The 23,631-nt window shown below is 39.8% G+C and overlaps 1 protein-coding gene across 4 annotated transcripts in view; it reads right to left on the reverse strand.

The window, feature by feature from the left end:
- Positions 1-23,631, reverse strand: part of NRG1 (neuregulin 1) — a 115,382-nt gene continuing 91,751 nt past the window's right edge. The window contains exons 3-6 of one of the 4 annotated variants that reach the window (XM_045073782.1): positions 12,051-12,118; positions 11,392-11,450; positions 4,733-4,756; positions 1-86 (exon numbers count right to left, since the gene is read on the reverse strand). In XM_045073782.1, the coding sequence (XP_044929717.1) occupies positions 11,407-11,450; positions 12,051-12,118 (112 nt within the window). In that variant the 3' untranslated portion in view covers positions 1-86; positions 4,733-4,756; positions 11,392-11,406. The other 3 variants (XM_045073783.1, XM_045073781.1, XM_004758286.3) reach the window with 3 other exon arrangements.

The following is a 23,631-nucleotide window of genomic DNA, read 5'->3' on the forward strand; positions in this document are numbered from 1 at the left end:
CACCACACACATGATGCCGACCACAAGCAGGGCGATGCAGATGCCGGTGATGGTCAGCACTCTCTTCTGGTAGAGTTCCTCCGCTTCTGGAAAGGGATGAGAGCAGACGTCACCAAAGCCCCCTTACACTCGCCAGGACTTAACAACTGAATAGTTGGCATGCGGCATGGCACTGTCCATGTTCATAAGAAAGTAAATATGTGACAATTCATCACTTTTGCAGACATACTTAAGGTACAGCATACTCTGCGTTATACTCTGAGCTTAAACAGCTAAGGCAGCTGGGGCCATTTGCAATAAAAAATTACACTATTAAATTACTTTACTTAAAAGCTACAAAATATATATATATATATATATGCATTAAACTGGCAAATCATAAACATTAATTAGAAAATAATTATTTAGTTAAAACTGTAGTTTTTAATTAAAAAAAACCAAAACTCTTGCAAAGGCAACAGGAATCAAAGCCAATAAAAGGAGCTGGGATTGGAACCATGGGGGCAGTCCTCACCCTCGACTCTCCCCTGTTCCCCCCTCCCAAATCCCTTTTGATTTCCCAGCCAGTTTATATTCCGGTGGTCTTTACAAGGAGCCATTTCTAACTTAAGAAATAAAGTCAAAAACATTTGCAAACATGAGCTTGACTTGTAGTTAGCAACAATACCGAGGCGGGATCCCTACGATTTAAAGGTAACATGTGAACATGTTATAAGCGCCACGGTGGGGAGAGCAGGGCACTGTATCAGAGAAAATCCAATATGGTGGGTAGGATAGTCCAGGGCCAAGATGGAGATTTGTCCTTTGAAGGACAATTATTATCAATTCACCGACTGTACTTAGAAACCTAATTGATGTGTGTAAAGAAACCACTAGCACACGGGCTATGTGACTTGGATTAGATTGTACAGCCCTATAGTGAGGGCTTGGCATGTCAGCTCAAGGAGGTCACACGAGGTGATGCTTAGAACTTTGGGTTCTTAAATGCAACCGGTCTTTTATTCATGGAAGTCTTTCTATTTGCAAATCCGTTTTGGGGAGGGATCCCTTGATTATACTTTGGTAGGTCAGGATCTTCTCGAGATTGGCAGATTTAATGGCGAACCTGATCTCTTAGGAACTGAGCCTCCAACCAATCTAATTACATTTATTGGAGGACATTCACAAGTTCACTGACAAAGAGAACTCAGACTGGTACGTCACAAACATTGTAAGCTGAACTTGCCAAATTGATTAATAAGCTGGTCACAACCTGGGGGGTATTATACAAATTGAGGTCTCTTATCTGGACATCAACATGGGGCCTTAGGGAACATTTTCAATTTTCTTTACTGAAAGAGGGCGAGTCACAGGAAGTTTTCTTGAAATGAAAAAGTGCATTTTAATTTCTGTGATACAGTAGACCTTATCATTAAACAAAACATTTCCTACAAGCCAAGCCCATGGTAATCAAATTCCAGTTAACAGGTCAGGAACATTGTCAAATCAAATTAATATAGCACTGATTATTAACAGGAGAAGGAGAATAGAAGTCAGTGGGTAAAAGACTAGAATGCTGCAGAAATTATACAAAAACAAACTAAAAGGGTGGGAAGTGGGAGGGGGAAAAAAACAAACCCAGAGGACAGACAGACTGACAGAATGACGGAGAGAGGGAGGAAGGCAGGTGGGAGGGAAAACAAGATTCAAAGTGAAGGAGCCGTCTGAAGTCCCTGGCACAGCATGCCCGATACTAAGGGAGGAAAAATAAACAAACAAAAGAAAAGCAGAGGGAGGAAATGCTGGGTGGGAAGAGAGGGTGGGTGCGAAGTCGGAAGGGTGACCCCATACAGCATAACGCCTACCCTAGGCTGGCCGTCACGTGGAAGCCACAATTAGGAAGCAAAGCAGCTGGTGCATTGCAGTGAGACAATGACCCAGGAGACATAGAGTGGGGTCACATATTTTTGTGCTGAGAAAGTCAGCTGAGGATGTGGAATGTGAATGCTTCTGTGTTAATTGCTGTGTCTGCCGCCTCCCCTCCCCCAGAGCCCCAGGACAGGGAATCACATTTGACAAGGTGGTAATCTGTGAGCGGGTGCCCCAGGGGTCTCCTCGGAGACCTGGCCTGTGGATCGGTTTTTAGCGATAATCTAAGAAGGAGAGACGGTGCCCCCCCCCAGCCCCCACCACCCCCAGTCCCTTCTTGAGGGGTCCGGGGGTTGCAGGGCTCCTCTGGGTGTGACTGGTTGGTTCGGAAACAGCCACGTTCAAGTATCATTGCCACGAAAATGAAACCCCTGCTTTACCGTGCCCTCTTTCACTCACTCTCTTGGCTTCTTTTGAAAGGGTGAGGGCTTGGTAGCTCTGGCATCTTAACACCCCATCTTTAGAAAAATCCGGGAAGTTACTTCGGACAACTACAAAAATGGGATGTATCTAAGGACTGAAGGGGGAAAGGGCTTCCTAGGTACTCCCTGGGGATTCCGTTCGCAAGATTGTTGGTGGTTGCTAGTCATAAAAGAATAGATGGACCTCAGGTTGTCAGCAAATGTGGCATGCTGACTCACTGCTCTGCCCAGGTTATGTGGGAAGACACACGTTTTTCCAGTGAAATTGGTCACGGAAATAAAAAGGCAAGCTCAGTGAAGGCCAAAGGGTATAAAGCCGAAGTGCTAAAATGAACCAATGAAAGACAAGGCCCTTAGAATACAGATGTAGGATTAAGATTCTGTATTCACAACAGCATTTACTGAATACATTCTATGTTTCTCATCTTCGTTTATATTTCACTTTCCAGTGATGTACTAGATCAGGGGATCCCCCCACCACATCACGAATGTGTTAAAACTACTTGATGAACAATCATATAAACAATGGGTTCTTTTCACCCCCATTCCCCTTATTTTTTTTTTTCCCTAGTGTGACAGGGTCAGTAGGGCAAGAGCAAATTAGAGGCAGTGCTGAAAAAAAGAATCTGTCAGTCCAGTTGGCAGATCTGCCGTAATGAATGGAAATGCTTCCGAGTCTTTACTCTATGGTTTGGCAGGACGCATTGAAGTCAATCAGATCAAACATGTTTTCCAGTCTGATCTAGCCAGGCTAAGAGACAGAAGCCTTGTCTTTCTCAGTGTTAATTGACCTTTAAGGTCTGATTTTCCTTAAGGGGAACGTTCTGGCTTAGTACACTGGCTGTCGTGGGACTATGAAGTCTCTGGACTGTGCGCCTTTAAGAGGTACGCCGGTGCCAGCACCATGTATCTTTCCTAACCCTTCAGATCACGCTGAGGAAGAAGTCCTATATCTGAACTACCCATTGCCCTACCTCATTGTCTGGGAATAGAAATATTAAATTCTAGTTAGACCCTAAAGTGATTAAAATGGGAGAGATGCTATTAAGGAAAAGAAGGAGGTGATGGTAGATTTTATTCCTCCCTGCAGGAAAGCCAGGTAAGCCTTTTTAGTAGTGGGACAATTTTTATCCTGAGGGAGGTGATCTTAGCAGATCCCTCTCGTCAAGTAGATAACCTGCCACCTGAGTGGCGTTGGTGGGAACTCTCGTGCTTCTCACTCTTGCGAGATGTTCTCCGATGTGCAAAGGATCACTCACATGTAAGCGGGGGCTTTCTCAACAAATGAATTGTTTCTCTTCAAAGTTTTTTTGGGAGGGGATGGGCAATTGGTTGAGTTTCTATCCCTGTCACAGAAAGAACTTACAACAGCCTTATTTTACAGAAATTATGGAACGTAGATTAGGTATGGACTGTGATGCTCTCATCCAAAGAGAGTAGCAGCTATGCTGCAGGGCACCCTCATTGCATGACGTCATGACACCAGCTGCTAATCAGAACATCGCTTTGTTGACATTCCAGCACTGCAGGAGGTGGTCAGGGAGCCTCTGGGATGACAGAATGGCTTCCCTCTACTCCCAAGACTGGCCCTGTCTCCCAATTATTTAGGACAAAGGCCTTCAAAGGGACTATGCCCCAGATTCATAGGCTCCTAAGAGATACTATTTAATGTTTACAGTGTGAACATTTCTCTTTGATTACTGGTCTAGATAATCTAAGCGACTCAAGGTTAATTCCATTAGCACTAGAATTTCCACCTAAAATAGCACTGGGTGTATTTTTTTTTCTGTTTTCTATTTCCTTGCTCCTAAGATAATGAAGTTGACTAGAGGAGGGCCTGGATCTCCCCAGAAAATCAGAGTCTGTGGATACAATATCATGTTGCAGTATAAGGGCTTTCTATGTTACTGTATCAAGTGGGTGATTTTTTACAGTGTATGTCATGTTCTCATCTGCCTAAGATGTGGTGTGTTTGTAAGCTGATGCATTTAGAGCTTCTTTTGTTCTCTCAGGCCTGGTTTGGTTCCTCCCATAGCCTTACGTACCTCTCCGACTTACCCCCCCATCCCCTGCCCCCCCAACCCACCCGCCCGCTCTGAAATAACAGCCTGGTCAGATCCAATCAGAGGGTCAAGGAACGTGGCTATATGTGACTTTGCAGCAGGTGATGTGATTTTTAAACTCTAAGTGAAGTGTGGGAATCTAGAAACTGCTGCACTCAGTGACATTTCGGTAAACTAATCATAGATTGGAAGCAGAGAAATCATTGTTATAGCTGTATGATCCCTTCTGAAGGAAAAGGAAATTAGTTAGGAACTGGAAGGTAAGAATAGGAGGGGAAAAGATTTCAGCTCATAGGTTCTAAATTCTGCAGGCTAAAAGGAATGATGATTGGTTCATACCCATAAATTCAATCCCAAGATGCTCTGCCAATGCAGAAAGTTGACAAAAAAAAGAAAGAAAGGGAAAAAAGTTTCAGAAAAGAGCAATACACTGCACTCCAAAACACATTACACATGACTATTAACGGCTCTCTGGGCGTGCACATTGAACAGGACAAATGGTGGGTGGTTAAGGAAGCAGTGCTCAGGTACGCCTCCGTGAGTCCACATAGGGAACTTCTCTTTTTAAAGAGGTGTGCAAATACCAGCACACCCTGTCTTTATTAACCCTTAAAAGACCTTACTGAGGGAGAAGTTGTACAGCTGAACTATCCTCTATGGTACTTAATCCTCTGGGAACAGAAATACAGTATTTCTAATGAAAAATTTAAAAAGGCATTCGGTATTATTTCATTCCTCTCTTGAAAAGGCAGAAGCAAAGTGCCAGGGAGGTGATTTTGTTTTTTAATCCAAAGGCACACGGTGGCAGAGCCAGGAGTAGAAGCCAAGAGTATTGGAATTTGGTCTGAAATTTTTATTGTGTTGGATTCACAGTTTTCCAAGTTTGGACAGTCACGCTCTACACATTTCTTGTTGTTTGGTTATAAAAAACAAAAGCAAAAAAACAAACAAACAAAAAACCCCATCTCCTTTTCTGCTCCTAACCTTTCACTTTCTCCACCACTTACATAATGTTTTATTCACAGAAAGCAACAAACGCTTCTGCCCAAAAAGCCAGAGAGGGAATTGGGATTGGGGCACAGATCTGGCTTCCAGATTTTCCCAGTAACTCCTCTGTGGCATTGAACAACCCTCAATGCCTCATTTTCCCAAAGAGTTAAAAAAAAAAAAAAGAGGAGTCTGCAGGAAGGATCCAATTCTTGAGGTCCTTAGTTAATGTCAATGTAGGACTCCCTCAAATAACAACCAATTCGGTGGGCCCTCCACAGTGCCGAGCTCCGCCGCCCCGATGAGGGCACATGGCTCAGAGGTGTTGCAGGGCTGCCCCGGAGGGGGCTCAAAGGCGCAAGCTCACAGCCCACAGTCCTGGCAGATGTGTCCCTGGAGGCTCTCGGATGTCAGGACTAGCAGAACCTACAGCCTCCAGTGAAGAAATGGGGAACATGAGACAATTAAAAATAAACCCCTAAAACCTCCATAAATGATAATTTCCATTCTTGAAGGAAAATATTGTGAATGAGTTTCATCAGGTGGAGCCCGTTAGGATTCCTTGCTTGCCCGCATGTGGTGGAGAGGCATGTGGAAAGGAAGGGCGGAATGAAAACGGAGATTCAGGGTCTCAATCCCTGACTGCAGAGATACCACGGTGGTCCAAAAAATAGGACATGGCACCTCTTGAGTTGGAAAACATGCAGTTGAGGGGGTAGTTCTTGTACAGAAACATCAATTTGGGCATGGACAAATCACTTCAAGTACAGAGCAGAAAATCCAAGGGTGCTGGCTTGTCCCGGTTCTAGATCCTGCCTCTGCCATTGATCTGTGCAGTGACTTTGGACCAATTAACTTCTCACTGACAAAATCTTAGGATCCTCACACGTGTCACAGGGAGACACGGTGGAATAAAGGAGCCATGAAATATGGCGGCCAACAGCGAAAGGGTTAAGAGCTCAGAAAACCGACCTATCTGGAGATCTACCTTGGGCCACTTAATTGCATGGAAGTTTATTTTTAACTAATTAATGGCCAGGAAAACTCTGAAAGCTTCTGGGGTATACCCAAGAATTTAGACTTTGAAAACTTTCCACCTCTTAAGGAAATGAAGCTTCCAGATTAAAAAAGAAATCACAGAGTACATCAAGTAACAATAATGCAGAATAGTTCAGTCTGCCCTGGGTCAAGGGTATTCAGGCAAATAACCTAAACTTTTCATAAATTAAAAGCCAGAGGATTTAGGATTAAATCGGTTGCACAAGGTTCACAGTAAAATCACAATTTATTCCAATCCAAATAAGCTTCACTTGTTTCTGTGCGACACTCATTTTGACAAAGTGGCGGCCTCCCCGACCCTCTGCTCCCTTTATATAAACTTTGGGGACATCAAGTACAAGAATTCATTTTCCAAGGAAGTGATAATAAATTTCCTTACACATTTCCTTGAAGATGTGACTCAGTTTTTCTCCCTAGAATCCCTTCCATCTTATGCCTTTTCCTCCTACCGGTCAGTAATAATTTAAGGGTTAAAATCAAGAGAGATCGACAGAAACTTTTTCCAGAGAATCATTATTCCATGCCTACATGAACACTGCTAATGATCTATATTAGTTGCGTAGAAAGCTTGGTTAAGTCTTCAATAAAATTAGTAGCATGCCCATGCATACATATTACTGCATTTACAGTTTTATAGGTAAGTCTGTGAGCCTAACTATAATTTCATTTCATGGGAAGTCATTCGTATCAGGCAGCTCCAATTTCAAATAATTCAAAGGGAAATTGGTACTTAAAATTGGAATCTCTTCTGGCCACAAGCCCTAACAAGGAAACAAGCAGAGGAAACATGCATCAGTCATTCTCAATGTGGAGCAGATACTGCTCTAATTTATTCTTGCTATTGGTGGCTACATTCCTTTCATGGTGAGTCAAGAAAAGCGGGATACACAAATAATTTTACTTTTTGAAAAGGTTATTACTTTCTATCTGTTCTATTTAATCTAATGTTGTCTTAGGCTCGTTATGTATCATACGCTTCCTATTGCACTTCTGTCTAGCCACTACATTTTTCAAATTAAATTAATAATTCAAAACCACAAAGGTTACTGTAAACAATTGTTTCCTTTTCTACATGTGATTTCCTGCTGTGCAGTAAGCAATCTAAAAAATTAATTTAAATCTAAGAGTCTGCAGAAACTAAGAAATATGGACTCACTAATCCTTTGCTTTAGGAATTTATAATTGTTTGAAGAGAACTGATTAACCCGTAGGCTAATTTAAATTCTCAATTGCATCAGAGAAAAGAACAGTAAGACACCTTTTTCTAAACCAAAATTTATCTGTGTGTGCATTTTGTGGTTTCTGTTAAAATATGATGACATTCGGGATTGTACTCTTTAATATCTTGGGCCTCCTTATACAAATAATATCAAAGACATAGGTAGAGTCCTGACTCGCTGCAGCCCTGAGACTTCTTAAGGAGGGCTGTCAAGGCCAGTGCTAAATGGGACCAATTTACTATCTGACTTTGAGTTTTTGACTTACCTTTACAAATGTAGGTACATTTTCTCCCACATATACAAATCCGTATTGCCACTGAACCTTTTGAAATGTAATAGGAGACTCTCTTCACTCCCAAGTTTCCCCGTGCACATGAGCACACTCTCCGACACAAACGCAATAAAGTCTCACTAACACTCAGCTGGGCTTTGTGACAGTTTGTCATGGATTGTGCCTTTCTTTATTCTACTGTCAGCAAGATACACATGTTGGATAAGTAAATGAATAGCTTCAGAGCATCTAGAAATCAACACAAGTCATTTATGCACTAGGAACCTCTGATTCAAAATTATGTTCAAGGATATCTGTTTGGTTTACTCATTCCAACAATACGCTTGAAAGTTCTAAAATTGTAGTCTTTAAGAATATTCTGTAATTTGGGCTATTTGATAACTACTTCCTATTATATTTTAGTTATGCATACTTGCCCCATACTACCTCTACTAAAGCTGTGAATGCTTTTTTATTCTGTCCAATAAGTCTATAAATCTGTTATGAACTGTCGGTACTCCCCCCCCCAACATACCCCACAGTGATGAACACAGTCCTTTAAAGAAGGAATTCTGTGTCAAGATAGGTCAAATTTGAAGCTGACTAACCTTGACAACATTTTCTTAGAAAGTATTCCAAATATGTTTTATTTCGAGGCAAATGGCTGCCTTCAAGAAAGCCCTATAAAATATATATTTGTTCTTTCCTTTCGTACTTTAAACTCGTTTTTACAAATCGATAAATGCCCACAGGATACTCTGGCCAGAAAAACTGCATCAAATCCTAATAATGTAAGTTATGCATTAATAAGCATTTTAAAAAGTGTACCTTTTTTAGAATGCCATACTTCGATTGGAAAATGTAGTTTGGTAAAGTTGAAAAAAATGTTTCTCTCCGCAGCTTTTCTTTTAAAATTTATATATGTGTTTCAGACATTCTGAACACAATTAAGTTTTTAATCGTTACCACTGTGGTGACATTTTTTATTCATCATGCACATGACATTGCTACTTGAACAGAGTTCTTAAAGCAGCACAGTTTATTTTCCTGCCTTCTCTATAGGGATTTGCATTGCATTGCATTGAGAACTTAAGGCATTGGGGTTAGGAAATTAACTTTGGGCAATACAATTTTGGAAAGCAATTTCTGAAAGGTGTTTCTTGAATTTCTAGCTCTGAGTTGGCATCGATGCCTGGCCATTTACAGCTTCTGTTCAGAAATGTGCTTCCTATCAATCTTTGATACCTCTGAGTAAATAGGAACGCTGCCTTCCTGGATATCTTCCAGCAGTGCGATCGAAAGCTTACTGAAGAATTTATTTAAGGAATCACACTCTGATTGGATAGTGGCTATTTGGAAATATCTTAGGAAAAATGATCTAAAATAGAAGTTGAAAACATTTTCTCTGGTTACTACTGTCAGACCTAAACTGCATCATTATTTGGGGGGAAATAGCTTCATTTTTTAAAAAATGCTTTTCTCTAGATAGGGGCCTAACACAGCCTCCAGGGCACAATAGAACTCTACATAACACCAAAAATTTAAGTGTAATACAAATGTTCGGAATTTTCACAAAATTCTAAAATATGATGCTGTTGTTACTTACACAGGCACGTAATCTGCTAAATCTGTGGTACTTGAATACAAACTGATTTCTAAAAGGAATTGCTCTACTATAATGAGTAAAATTCTATTACTTCAGTTTATACTTTGCATCTTACCTACCTTTAAGAAGATTAATCTATATAGCTATGGGGAGAAAAATCCTGTCCACTAAATGTGTATTATTTAAAGACTTGTGGATAAAGGGAAGACTGTGTTTGAAAATTCAGCAAATGCCAATTTACTAATTTTTCCAAACAGAAAGGTGCCTAGGACATAGCCTTCGATATGCTGCCTATGTAAATACACAGAAAGCACCACTTCTCTAAATAAATGATTGAATATTATGGATGTGATCTCCCCATTCGTATAGGAAATTAATTTTTCCATGATATTTATTCTTCCATGAGTGTTAACAGGAGGAGCAGAATCTTACTCTTTGCATGCATGCAAGTAAAGGGAAATCTGATTCTTTTAAGGTCCCCCAATGACTTGCTCATATCACTGTTTCTTGTGTTACATGACTTTATACCGATAAGCCGTGTGAAATATTTTTCAGGTTCAGCAACTGACAATCCAAATCAGGGGTTGATAAATCCAGCCCACTGCCTCCTTTTGTAAATGAAGTTTTATTTTATTTTATTAAGTTCAATTTAGCCACTGTATAGTACATAGTTAGTTTCTGATGCCATGTTCAATGATTCATTAGTTGTGTAAATAAAGTTTTAATAGTGCACAGCTATGCTCATCAGTTCACATGCTGTCTCCAGGGGCTTTTGTGCTGAGCTGGCAGAATTAGTGGTTTGTGCGGGTGATGTTATCACCTGCAAAACCTGAAGTCTTCACTATCTGATCTTTCACAGGAAAAAAGAACTGTCGATCTCTGATCTCAAAGGATAACTACATGGACTCCACCTTAAATATAATCCTTCCAAAAGCTCCAGAAAGAAAAGCAATAGCCCAGTTCACAACAGCAGGACAAATTACATAATTTAGTTATCCATGCAAATTATATACATGTGAATTGGGTCGTTTAGGAATGTTCAAAAGCTCATGAAGCCACTGAGACCCATCAAAATGTCCCAGTTCTGCATTTAAAAATATCTATCTAGAGGTAAAGTACTATATTTCAAAGTCAATAATATTTTTACAAAACCTGTTTGTTCCTAAAATTATCACTGACACTAGCATAAAGGAATGCTAACATAAATGATTGTTTAAACTAGTCCTGAATCACCTGTTTCCTAAGCAACATAAGGAGAAGCCAGGCTATCTCATTTGCTGTGCCATGTTTGTTTGTAATTTTCCTACTCAGTGCCTTTTTTAATACCTAAATGCAAACTGTTAATGAAGAGAAACATCTGAACTCTTTTTAGTATGTTTATTTGATATAAATAACACATTCTGAGCCAAAGTTAACTTACCATCATTTCAAGTGCATACTGATTACAGCTTAGCAGCATCCTTTTCAGGACATTGCCGTTTTTTATAAAGAAGATGGACTATTTAGCGGAATGATTTTATTTTACCAATAAAAGTGAGACTTTTAAATGCCTTTATTGTGATTGCACTGTGGGATAATGACTATCGTCTTGGATCACATTATTCAGTTTCAATTTCAGAAGCATCCGGAGCCTCACACACCTATTAGTATCTCAGAGCCAACTAGTGACGAACAGAGGAAGTAATACAATCGCTTGTGTTAATGTTCTCATGCGACAGGCAGAGGCAAGTCAAGGTTAGACCTGGTAAAACGCATCTAGTTCTAGGTGAGATCTGAGGGGAGATGCAGCAACAAGAAAGCGGCACCGACTGATCATGCTCCTACTCAGGCAGAGACAGAAAGGGAGTGGACGTACTGTAGAAGCTGGCCATTACGTAGTTTTGGCAGCGATCACCAGTAAACTCATTTGGGCACCTGAGAGAAGAAACAAAAAACAATGGTAGAAAAAACAGAGAAAAAGAGAAGAGGTGAATACACGCTAGAAAGAAGCTCCTTCAGTGTCATTTGACTGAACTTGGTGAGTTCACCCTCAGGAACTGAGTCTTTGTCCTAACCATGGTTTCCAGACTCTGGCATTTCCTCCAAAGGACTCAAGACTGGGACAAACTGCGGTCCTCGGGTCTGTAGGGCGAAAAGATGGCGGCATCTTAAGGGTCAGTTTTCTTTCAAAGGGACTCACCTACTATGAACTCGGAGGTTTTCTTTGAGTCCGTTTTCCATCTGAGGGCTTTGGTCAAAGGTGTTGGAAGGAAACTTTTTTTTTTTTTTTTTTGCCTGCCTGTCATGGTTGCCAGCCTTGCTGGCCATGTTGGTTGTCATTTACCTCGATGGTCTTTGGAGTCCACGCTGGGAGAGAGTGAAACGAGCTCGTGCTGAAGGAGTTTACGCCCCGAGTGCTTAAACCATTGTTAGGACAAAAGGAATCAGTTACCACTGAACTGTAAAACCACCAAGTGGTAGTAATTGTTGCTGTAGTTTGGGGGAGAGAGCAAATTTCAGATTATTTTAACATACTTTCTTGGTTTTGGACTTTCATGGGCACATTCTCAGTACATCTTGCTCCAGTGAATCCAGGTTGGCACCTAGAGGGCAAAAATGTGATAAGCAACAGAACGCTACAGACACTGAATTTTCAGACTGGCAATTTTCCTCCTAGGGAATATGGAGATTCCTACAGTGACCTGGTGACTGAACAACATAAAGGAAAGGAAAAGAACACATTTTTAAAAACCATGTTTCATGACAACTCTGGGGCACATATTTTGGTTGTGGTTTGCTTCGGTCTTCCTAAGGACAGCTGACTGAAATTGAACTTGAGGGAGGCTGAAAAGTCGAGCAGGGCTGGCAAGGCCTGGGCCACTAAGTCACCTTCCTTTTTTGCATTTCCTTATTTGCCACTGGGCACTGACTCCTACACCTTGTTAAAATGCTGGTTTTGGTAAGGACTTCCACGGTTCCATCCATGATCTTTTATTATTTAAATGATCCTGAGCGTTTCTGTCTCTTTACACTCAGTTCTGTACAGTCATGCCTACTTTTATGTTCGTTCAATCATCCCCCTACAATAGAAGTCAAGCGCTTACATACTCTCGTGATTACGGACAAGAACAACTATATTCCCTGTTTTCTTAAAGGTACTACAAATTAGGTCTCATTTTTAATACCCCATAACAGAAAGAGGTAGATCATTGATTAGCAGACATTTCTCTTCACCCATGGATCCAAAATCAAGGGCAAATCCATTTTTAAAATTTAGATGGTTACTCTTCTCCAGTCGTACTGTAGAGGTCACTTTGTATCTAAGGTGAAACTGTCTTTCCATGGTGTAAAAATTTTTATTTTACTCAACATTCCTTCACCCACATCGTTTATAAGGTGGTGATGTGGGGATGTGCCTAACTTTGGAAGTCCTTTCTAGGTGTTCTTTTTGTTGCTGTTATACCAGTAACTAAAGCATTTCATACTGGAGTCACTGTACCCAATAACATGCTCTAGTAAACAGGACCATCAAAAAGGTTCTAGCAAGCGAACTCATAGATGCCTGACACCTGTAGCTGTGATTACTATTAATAGTTGAGCTATACCATAACCACCATGCAAAGCACCTAATAAAATGTAGCTGTGACCTCACACCCCTTGTGATTTACACATGACCCTGTCTTCTCCAGAGTAAATAAGAATAAACACTATTTTTTTGGCATCAAAGAAATGTGAATAAACTATTCATTATTATAAGTATAAGGGTGATATTTTTCATTCCCCTTAAAACTACATTCAATGCCAAAAAAAAATTACCAAGTGATTTGGTATATCTAACTTCCCCTATTTCAAGAAGAATGGCCTATAAGATAAAATACAAGCACTTCTTGAGTCTTAGTCCCATGAGTTCTTGTGCAAACATAAAGTGTCATTATGATTATTAGTGTATTATCAATAAACTTAACGACAAACATCTTGTATTGAAATAGCTCTTTTCAACCCTTGAAAACATTTTTATATTATTAAACTGGTTATTTTTGGTTAGAATATGTTTGCAGCAGTGAATAGAGGAACATCTACCTAGAGAAATCCAGAAATAAGATCGTAGTCTGTGAGGCCAGGCCATTTTTTATACAGATGGCATTAGACATGCTTCAGTAAGAATTTCTTCACAGATATATGAGAAAAATACATGGAAACCTGTTTCCCATAGAACTTATTTCACATAATGACTTCTGAAATATACAGGGTTTTGTTTGTGTATTTGTTTCTAAACCAGGGCTACAAATCCACCTGGGCATACCCTACAGTAAGGAGGTAATCCAGAATTAAGGATATATTCCGTAATGACCATTTCATCTTACCTGTTTGCATTCTTGATAAAAATTAGAATTCTCATGATGATCACACAATAATCCACTCGTTCCATACAATGAACATGGTAGAAGACATGTGAACACTGTGTGTGTGGCAGGCGATGTGGGGAAGAACCATTGAGTGAGGTAAGAAGTGCACTGATTCAAGGATCATGAAATTAACATAGCTGAAGAATGGTAAGTCCCTTAAGGAATGCATTTATTAGAAAATTGTCATTTATGCATCTTGGATGCCAGTTTTGAGGTGAGAAGGCACAGAACAACTAGGTGAAGCAGATCAAAAAATCTTACCCAGACAATTTTCTCATTAGTCTGAACTTCTAAAATGACGTTTCTTAGGAAACTGGCATTATGGCATGGTGGTTTATCTCCATCATAAGATGACATAGACTCTTTGGTATAGTTACACCAGACCTGCTGAAGGTTTGCCAATCTTTTTTGGACTCTTTTTTGATCCCAGTCGTATCTGAACTGAAACGATCCTTTTGCAAATGTTTGCCTTCACTCCAATAAATTTTTTTAGGGTAAAGCCTTATTATTATTCAAAGTGTGGTTCATGGACCAATATTGTCAGCATCTCCTGGCATCTTATTAATACAAATGCAGAATCTTGGGCCCCCTGTTCATAACTACTGAATAAGAATCTGCATTTTAATAAGATTCCTAAGAGATCTGTATGTACCTTCAAGTTCAAGGTGTCAGGGACCCTGACCTTGGAAGATGGAGACGGGGTTCCTTCTATCCTGTCACCACAGTTAACTATCTTGCTGCTTGGTCGCGGGCAATCCCTTTGACTTCATCAGGCCTCAGTGTTCCTCAGTGATAAGATGAAGGGACTTAACTGATTTATCAAAGGCTCCTTTCACCACCAAGGTTCCAGGAATCAATGCTCATCCTAACACGCTGACGGCCTTTCTTCGGAATGTGCTATGCGTGGGAGAGGACTCCAGGACTTTTAAAAAACAATTTTGATAGGATGGATTTTTAAGACCTTCATGAAGGGAAAATGAATTGCAAATACCCATTCCTAAAGCAATTCCAATGTCCAGCAACAGTCATTATGGAACTTTAAAAAAAATTTTTTTTCATTGTTCCTAAATTCATGGTTTATGCACCACACCCAGTGCTTCTTGGGGGCATCTGGAGTTGTTGCCAAATCAAAATGATAGAAGCATAGACTGAGTTTCTTTGTAAGCAACCTGCGGTCTGCAGCCACGTGTAAGAGAAAGCAGATGGAAATGGAAGCCCGTCTGATCTCTAAGCTCTGATTAACTTCTGCGGAATTCCTTCTGAAAGACTGGCTTCTGACATATTTCTAAATTAGCATTCTACATGACGCATCTGACGGATCACTCTCTTTGGACATAAGAGTATGGTAAATTTAATCTGATTGTGAACAATATGCTTTGGCACGAGTCCGGGCAAATTCCAAGAATTTTATTTCTTAGAAGAATCTGTCTGAATAATAATCAAGCCTCTATCGTAGCCTCAAATATGTACAAATAAATGTATCTACCCGAAACCATTTGTTTCATTGATCAGAGTAGAAGATGAATATTATTTTTATTTTTTTGTTTTAGTATTTGCTCTTAAAATGACAATTTTTATTCCACACTTGAGCTTAAGGAGATGAAAATCCACAGTTTTGTCTGAACTTAAGTATCACCTCTTCCAACTGACCCTGCCTGACCTCCATTTCCCCATCTCCTGCTTCCACACCCTGAATGATGATTCCCTCTTGTGCTCCGTGCTGCACCCTGTCCCAATCTCTTTCGCTGTCCTTGCCTGTTTGGGTTGGGATTCTCTGTGGTGAGGACAGTGGCCATATCTTAATCATTCTGTATCTCTAATTTTAACAGTGCCTACCTTGTCAAAACCTCTCATAAAATGTTTGTTAAACCAAGCCTAAGATAGTATCAGAATGCAGTGTCCAATAAAGAACTGTTATCAGGGGCGCCTGGGTGGCTCAGTGGGTTGAGCCTCTGCCTTCTGCTCAGGTCATGATCCCAGGGTCCTGGGATCGAGTCCCGAATCGGCTTCTCTGCTCAGCTGGGAGCCTGCTTCCCTCTCTCTCTGCCTGTCTCTCTGCCTGCTTGTGATCTCTGTCTGTCAAATAAATAAATAAAAGCCTAAAAAAAAGAACTATATCAAAGAGACTTTCATATAGTCAACTGATTTGCCAAGTGCAGGTCAATATTGAACATCTGGCTTTTGTTCTTATAGTTGATGACTGATGACTCTCCTCTATTGACTCCTAAATAATTATTTTTAATAGCAGCTCCCAACGCCCCCCTCACAGACTCACTCCCTTAAATAGAAACCTTTAACATTGTGTTTGGAATTTGGAAAAGACCCTATAACTCTTGAATAATGGTATTCCTTCAAAATGAAATCTTTTTACTGAAATGCCAGTTTACCTAGGCTTCGATAATGTAGTGCCATCTAGTAAGCAAGCCTTGAACATAGTATTGATAAAACAAAAACTTTTTAACAATAACCTTAATACTTGGTGACTGTCCTGATATGCTTAAGGTGTAATCAATCATACATGCATGTATTTTGAGAACTGATTTAGTGCTTGGTAAAGTTTTGATATTCGGATTGAATATGATTTCCCATTTATTGGTGGAGCAGCTGGACATATTCAGATACCTATAGATCCCCAAGAAACTTCTAGTTATTTACCACTGGCTAATTTTATAAGCTGTTTTATAAATTTATGGTCCATTTTTAAACCATCTTTAGACACCCTTTATTTCTTGGTTTCATGAATTTTCATCAGGCCCTCCCAAATTGGGCAGGAAAAGGGAAACAGGGTCTTTCTCTCTCACCTCCTCCCTCCTGGTCATCATCCTACAATGAGATATCCTGAGAGTTAAAAAAAAAAAATACCTTGCCTCAAAAAGAAAAGTGCCTGTTGTGTTTTCGCTCTACCTTGATACTAGTTGTGGTATTTCCTTCATATTGTATAACCTCTGAGATAATTTCTTTGGTGTGTAATGCTTACAAATATCAACTGATGGAAATGCCAACAGATTCATCTTAAGGAATCTCAATGAGTTTAAGTGTTAGATGGGGAGGGCCTTTTGCTCTCATTCTGTGTAAGCTTGGAGTTGGCAGTGTCTACACTGGCTTAAATAGTGATGGTCTGTTTTTCTACAGTATCGCATTGCAAGTGCTGAATTTTCTCACCCCCTTCCCCGGCGCAGCATTCTGGCTAGACCTCGCCCACTCATGGCTTGACTATCTGCGTTGTAGATCCCTCTTTCCCAAATGTATTGTTACTATTAGTCTGTGCTTCCCCCGCGATGAACCTCATTCTGTTATCTGCCTTTAAGTGCAATTTCTTGAGGTTTGTACATGCTTTTCTAATTTGTGTTTCAGTGTTCTTTACGGCATCATCTGCAAAAGATATTTATTTCCTCAAGGGAAGGCCTTCTTCAATGTCATTAAAGAAAATATTAAATATAAAATGTTTCAGTAACATTTCCTTCAGATCCAACCCTGTACACCTCCCCGATACTGTTCAGCGAGCACGCATCACCACTTTTCCTGTTTTTATTATGACCCGGGGACTCGTTCTCAAGCCAGGAGATCGTGGTGTATATAGATTGGCCATGCTGGATTCATGCGTAGATTGAGGAAAACAAAAAATCTGAGTTGTCCTGGATCTCTGGTGTTGTTTCGTAATGTCTAAGACATACAGCCCCAATAATGAGGGTGGCAGTGTTTATGAATTAGCCCGTCCTGTCTGAACCTTGGTGCCCTTCCCAGAGCTCTGTTTGTACAGCTTGTTCTGAAATGCTCATCTGTAGACTCAAGCTCTAGCCATTGTTTACTCGACATGATGTATCTCGGTGAGTCTGGGTTCAAAAAGTTTCATCAGATATGGGATCACTCTGCATCCCATACATCTCCATGTCACTGGGACTCGAGGACATACTGAGTGCTGCTTTGTGGTCTGGCCTTCCTCCCTGGAGGATGTCCTCCTCCCCCGTCACGTCCAATAGTCCAGAGACTCAGAACTTGACAGTTCTATCTACTCCGCCAGCCTTGTTTTATGGCGAAACAGCTAAATGTTCGCTTTTTACTGAAATAATCCAATAGGAACATTTCAAAGTTGTGTTGTGTTTTAAATCAGCTATTGGCTTCTCAAGGCAAGGGCTGTGTATTCTTCCCCCCCACCCCCCCCTGCCAAGAGACACCACCTCTGACTAGTCGGGATCCCCCAGGAGACATTCCCTTACCTTCCTAAACATCCATCACAGCACTCGGCACACCACCATTTGTAGCTAAATTAATTACTTGAAATATGTTTGCTACTCTCCATAGCCTGCACACTCCATGAGGGCAGAGCCCAGCATGGCTTTTGTTTAGTATTGAGGTTAAGTGTGAGCAAACAGCCTGCCTCATAGAAGGAGATTCATAAATATGTGGCCGCCTAGCTGATTTTAGGAGAAACAAGGAAGCGAACTCTTAAGATCACCTCATCCGTGCACCTGATTTTAGGCAAAAGTTCACTGAAATTGTTAGAAATAAAAACAAGAGAATTTCCTTCAAGATGCCTTAGTGAAAGTCACAATGAGTTAATAATGACCTAGTAAGCACAAGGCAGGAGTCTCAACGCAGGAGAGACAAGGAAGGAAGAGAAGATGTGGTCCTCTCAGGAGTACATCTAAGCCTCCAGAGTCGCGCCCACTCTGCCTCACGAATGCTTCTCCATCAGTTAAACGTTACAACTTTGAAGAACAGAGAAATGCTACAGGCAAGTGTCACACCCATTGGGAAGAATGAACTCTTTCAGGGCGGGAGTAAGAGTAACAGCAGTCTTTTTATGGACTTGAGGCTCTGACTCTCTCTCTCTCTATATATATATATATATATTCTCTCCATGGTAATTTAAATTTGTCCTGGGAAAAAGTAGTTACTATTTATATATATATATATAAATAGTATATATATTATATATATAAAATATACATATATAGGGCCATATATATATAAAAAAGGAATACAGGGACCCCTGGGTGACTCAGTTGGTTGGACGACTGCCTTCGGCTCAGGTCATGATCCTGGAGTCCCGGGATCGAGTCCCGCATAGGGCTCCCAGCTCCACGGGGAGTCTGCTTCTCCCTCTGACTTTCTCCTTGCTCATGCTCTCTCTCACTGTCTCTCTCTCAAATAAATAAATAAAATCTTAAAAAAAAAAAGGAATATATATATATATATATATATATATATATATTCCTTTTATCTATTCCAAATTTCTCCCTCTACAGCCATGGTAATGAGGCCACAGGGCACAACCAGGAATTTGAGCCATCATCCCCTTGTTTAATTGTGCTAATCCAGCTATTAAAAAGTGTTATAAGTATCATCATTGTCATTTTTATGCCAGGGTTTTATAAAACTTTAACCTTAGCTAGTGTCTCTGATTTTCTCGCCCCACTTTATCTCGTTCCTAAATTTCTCTGGCCTGTATGGAAGTCTGTCTTCCCTAAACCTCTGCTCCATGTTTATTGTGTCAGTCTCCTGCTCCAGAAGTTACGAATACTCCCTACTAGCTCCCACCGTGTCCAAGGTCATCTGCCTGGCCTTTGGAGCTCATACATTGGTCCTTGTGTCTAAGTTGGTTTCTTTTGTTTTGTTTTTGTGTCTGTTCTGTGTCCCAGAATACAGTTGCTGGTCTAGCTATGCAAGTTACTGCGTCTTGCAGAAAAGCTTGCTGTAGCCTCAGTGCATGCCTGGTATATGGAAAAGCCTCCGTAAGTGATAGCTATGTTTACAGAATCTTCTTCAAGTCATTCCCGTCTTTTCTTTTCCTTCTTTTAATTTTCATTACCATAATAATCAGCCTTGCACCCCTTGGGATATAATCTTTCTAATTGGTTTACTATTTTAGCTACTTCATTTTTCTAAACACACTAACTTCCCAGGGACCAGAGACCATGCCTTCCATTTTCTCTGTGTTTTAAAAAATGCCTGACATAGAAATAGTTGTTCTAGGGGCGCCTGGGTGGCTCAGTGAGTTAAAGCCTTTGGCTTGGGTCATGATCCCAGGGTCCTGGGATCGAGCCCCGCATCGGGCTCTCTGCTCAGCAGAGAGCCTGCTTCCTCCTCTCTCTCTGCCTGCCTCTCCACGTACTTGTGATCGCTGCCTGTCAAATAAATAAATAAAATCTTAAAAAAAAAAAAAAAAGAAATAGTTGTTCTATAAACAAATGTTTACGGTTTCATTTATTGAGTTTATTATAACATATTTGTTGTGACTTTATCTCCTCCAGTTATGTGTATTTTTATAGGCCCTTATATATACTACACAGCTTCATAAAAATGATATAAAATCATAAGCTCACGTTTAAAGGCAACTCCCATCTTCCCAAGTTTTGTGTTTGTTTCTGTTTTTTATTTTTGCTTATAAGGAAGATAATGGTCAGAGATATGAAATGATTTGTCAAATGCAAAGTTATAAAGGTACCTACCTGGCAGCCCTACCAAACCAAGTAAAACTGTTAATGATAAGTAAAATGAAGAAATAGTTTTTTTTTTTAAACATGCTACCATAGTCTGTTAAGACAGGTGTATGGATTTATCTAACGTCTACAGAGAAAATGTAATACTACCATTTACTTTTTATTATAAGGAAAAAAAATCTTGCTTCCCAGAGTTAGAAATACTTTAGCAGAAATGAATTCATTTAATTTCATGGACTCCCTGGGAAGAAATTTGGAGAACATATTAACTCTATGCTGTGCATCAAGACATCATCCAGAGAGCTAAGTGAAAGGGCTCAAGACTAGTCACCAAAATTGGTGGTTAAGACTCTAATCCCCTCACGGGAAAGCCACATCTGTCCATGGGACAACATAATGGGTTTATAAATATGGTCTGGTATAAAATAATTTTTAGATTAAAAAAAAATAATTAAAAAAAAAATCACATCGGGGCACCTGGGTGGCTCAGTGGGTTAAAGCCTCTGCCTTCGGCTCAGGTCATGATCCCAGGGTCCTGGGATTGAGCCCCATGTTGGACTCGCTGCTTGGCAAGGAGCCTGCCTCCCCCCCCTCTCTCTGCCTACTTGTGATCTCTGTCAAATAAATAAATAAAATCTTTAAAAAAAAATCACATCAACATCTTCCAAAATAGTTCTCTACTGAAACTATTCAGAAGAATTGATATACAAGAACAAGGGGAAAAGCAAAAAGGGAAATCTGGACATTATTTCAAATTGTCTTGTTTCTTTGAATCATGCGATCACACAGGGCATCAAATGGTGAACGATGGAATGACTGTCCTCCTGTCTTTATGTGGTCTGCAATAGTGACTACTTTTTCCCCAGGATGAATTTAAATTACTATGGAGAGAAGAGTAATATAAAAGATGAGAACCACTGCTGAAATTCCCATACAGTCCCCAGGCGGATGTCCCAAATAACCAGCAAATCTCTCCCCAGAGAAGTGTTTAACTGTTACTCGGTTAATCCATTTGGAACACCTTGTTCTAAGTGGAGAGACAAAAGAGATCTGCTGTACAGTCTTCTGCTTCAACGCCCAAGAAGACAACAGTGGATTAGTGACCACAGAGACTTGGAAACTTTCATGCTTGTGGTGTTTCTGAGTCATGGGATAAAGCTGATTTTGAACGATGTAGCTCATGCTTCAGCAAAATGTTCTGCTTTTACAGATGGACCATATGGAAACTATGAACTGGCTTTGTAACAGGACCATGATGAGCCAATGCAGCATTTTTTTAATGTTTTCTGTCTCTATTCATGTGGTCCAATGAACAGTATACCATCAAAAGACATGGTCTATTATTTGTTTTAATTCTGAGTAGTGATTTTTTTTTTTAATGTTAAAGATGTTTTTAATACAAGGATTAAAAAAAAACCACTTTCATTCAATAAAAAAGGCCTGAAATATTCTGGATGTTAAATATATTTTAATTCTTCCCTCAAGGTTCTGGCCTTCTTTGATGCTTCAATAAAGACATGGTCCAAAAGGGTAAATAAAACAGTCATCAAAATCATAGGTATCCAAGATTTTCTAATAAGATCCAGTGATAAGTTTTTTAAAACTTTTCTGAGAGATTATAATTACCAAAAAACCCAAAAACAAACAACACAAAAAACCCCACCAACCCAACCCAATAAAATTATGATGTCAATTTGCTGAGAAGTGGAAGACAAGCATAACCCACTAGACAATTAGTTTGAGAGCTAAAAGTGTTCATTCATGGTTTGCTGCTTTAATATTTATTAGATGAATAACCCACATTTCACTTCAAGATTAAAAATATAGCAAGTATTTTTTTCTGGATTGGGCTTAAAATTTAATGAAAAACTGGAGGGTGAAAAAAATTACAGCTGTTGGCACAATACCAAAATGGAACAAATGAACAGCACTTATGTGATTGCATGTTTTGTGTAGGACGTGGGAGGGCTGCAGAATATAGCTGAAATTAATATGTGGAAAATCACTGCACTGGTTCCTTAGAGGTATTCAGAAACTATCATATGCACTCATGCAGCTTGTAAATCTTTGCAAAGGCTATGATGAAAAATGATCGTGTTTCATTACTATAATTAAAATATAGTAGTCTCAGATGCTTTTGTCAAGAAGTAATCGCATGAGACATAGATAATCTGGGTGCCGTTGTTTAAAAAAGAGGAGAATTTACGGACCTATAATTTCATTTTTTTCCCCGAAGAGATTTATTAAAACATAATTAGGTGGTTTGCCCAAGATTAGGACAGAATAACAAAATTTCCCCCATGTGATAAATGAGCCTTCTAATGTACAGATTATAATTCTCAGCTTTTGTTTGTTTCTATTTTGATCAGAGTAAACCTTGGAAGAGATTATAAAATTTCTTCATCCCAGTTCAATATGATAAATATGGGGGAGTGCCGTGTTTGTTTGTATTGTGTTCACAGCAAGCTGGCAGAACCAAAGACCAAAACTGACCAACTTCTATTCTTTACTATAGATATGTCAATTTTGATATACCTGTGATCAAAAAGTGAATCTCTAGGATTACTGTTAAACCAATAAATACTCATTGTCACAAGAAATAATCTGGACCCGGAAGAAATAATTTTCTACATGCTCTTTCATTTTCATCTTGCTTTGAAATTTTGAAAAGGCCCTTTACCTGTGAGTTTTATCTTGGTTTAAGGCTATAACCTATCTCTATGAAAGAGATGTTTAGTGACAGATTAGATGTCTATTCCTGTGATTCTTGTTAAGTTGGCTGTCTTCATTGATAGAATCAGCTACCCAACTACCAAAACTTGTCTTCTCTTAGAACTGCATCTGCTCTTTTATAAAAAGAGCTTTAAAAAATGCTTTTGAGGGCAAAAAAGTGGTTGCAGGAGGTACTTTTTCATGAGTACTTAGTACCTGAGGTCCCACAAGACTCCTTACAGAGAGCCCTTGTCTAGAACAGCACAGGGCGTGGCAAAACATTCTCTCCAAAATGGTACTTTTTGTTTGATGTTATGATTTAAAACATACTACTTTAATGATGTCCCTTGTCACTTATAAAAAAAATAAAACGTTTTCTTAGAATTGGCACATCAATTTTGTATACTACTTATATGATGTAAAGGGGAGATGGCCTTCTCATTTCTTGTGCCCTCCCCCCCCCCATTTTGCTATTTGCTCTGTTAGCCAAGTTCTGTCTCTGACAAACTTGCCTTTCCTTGTCCCCAGGTAAACCACAAGCTCATGTTCTGGAGT

This window comes from Mustela putorius, unplaced genomic scaffold (genome assembly GCF_011764305.1).
Source record: "Mustela putorius furo isolate JIRA1106 unplaced genomic scaffold, ASM1176430v1.1 tig00537255_pilon_pilon_pilon, whole genome shotgun sequence".
NCBI classification, from domain to species: Eukaryota; Metazoa; Chordata; class Mammalia; order Carnivora; family Mustelidae; genus Mustela; species Mustela putorius.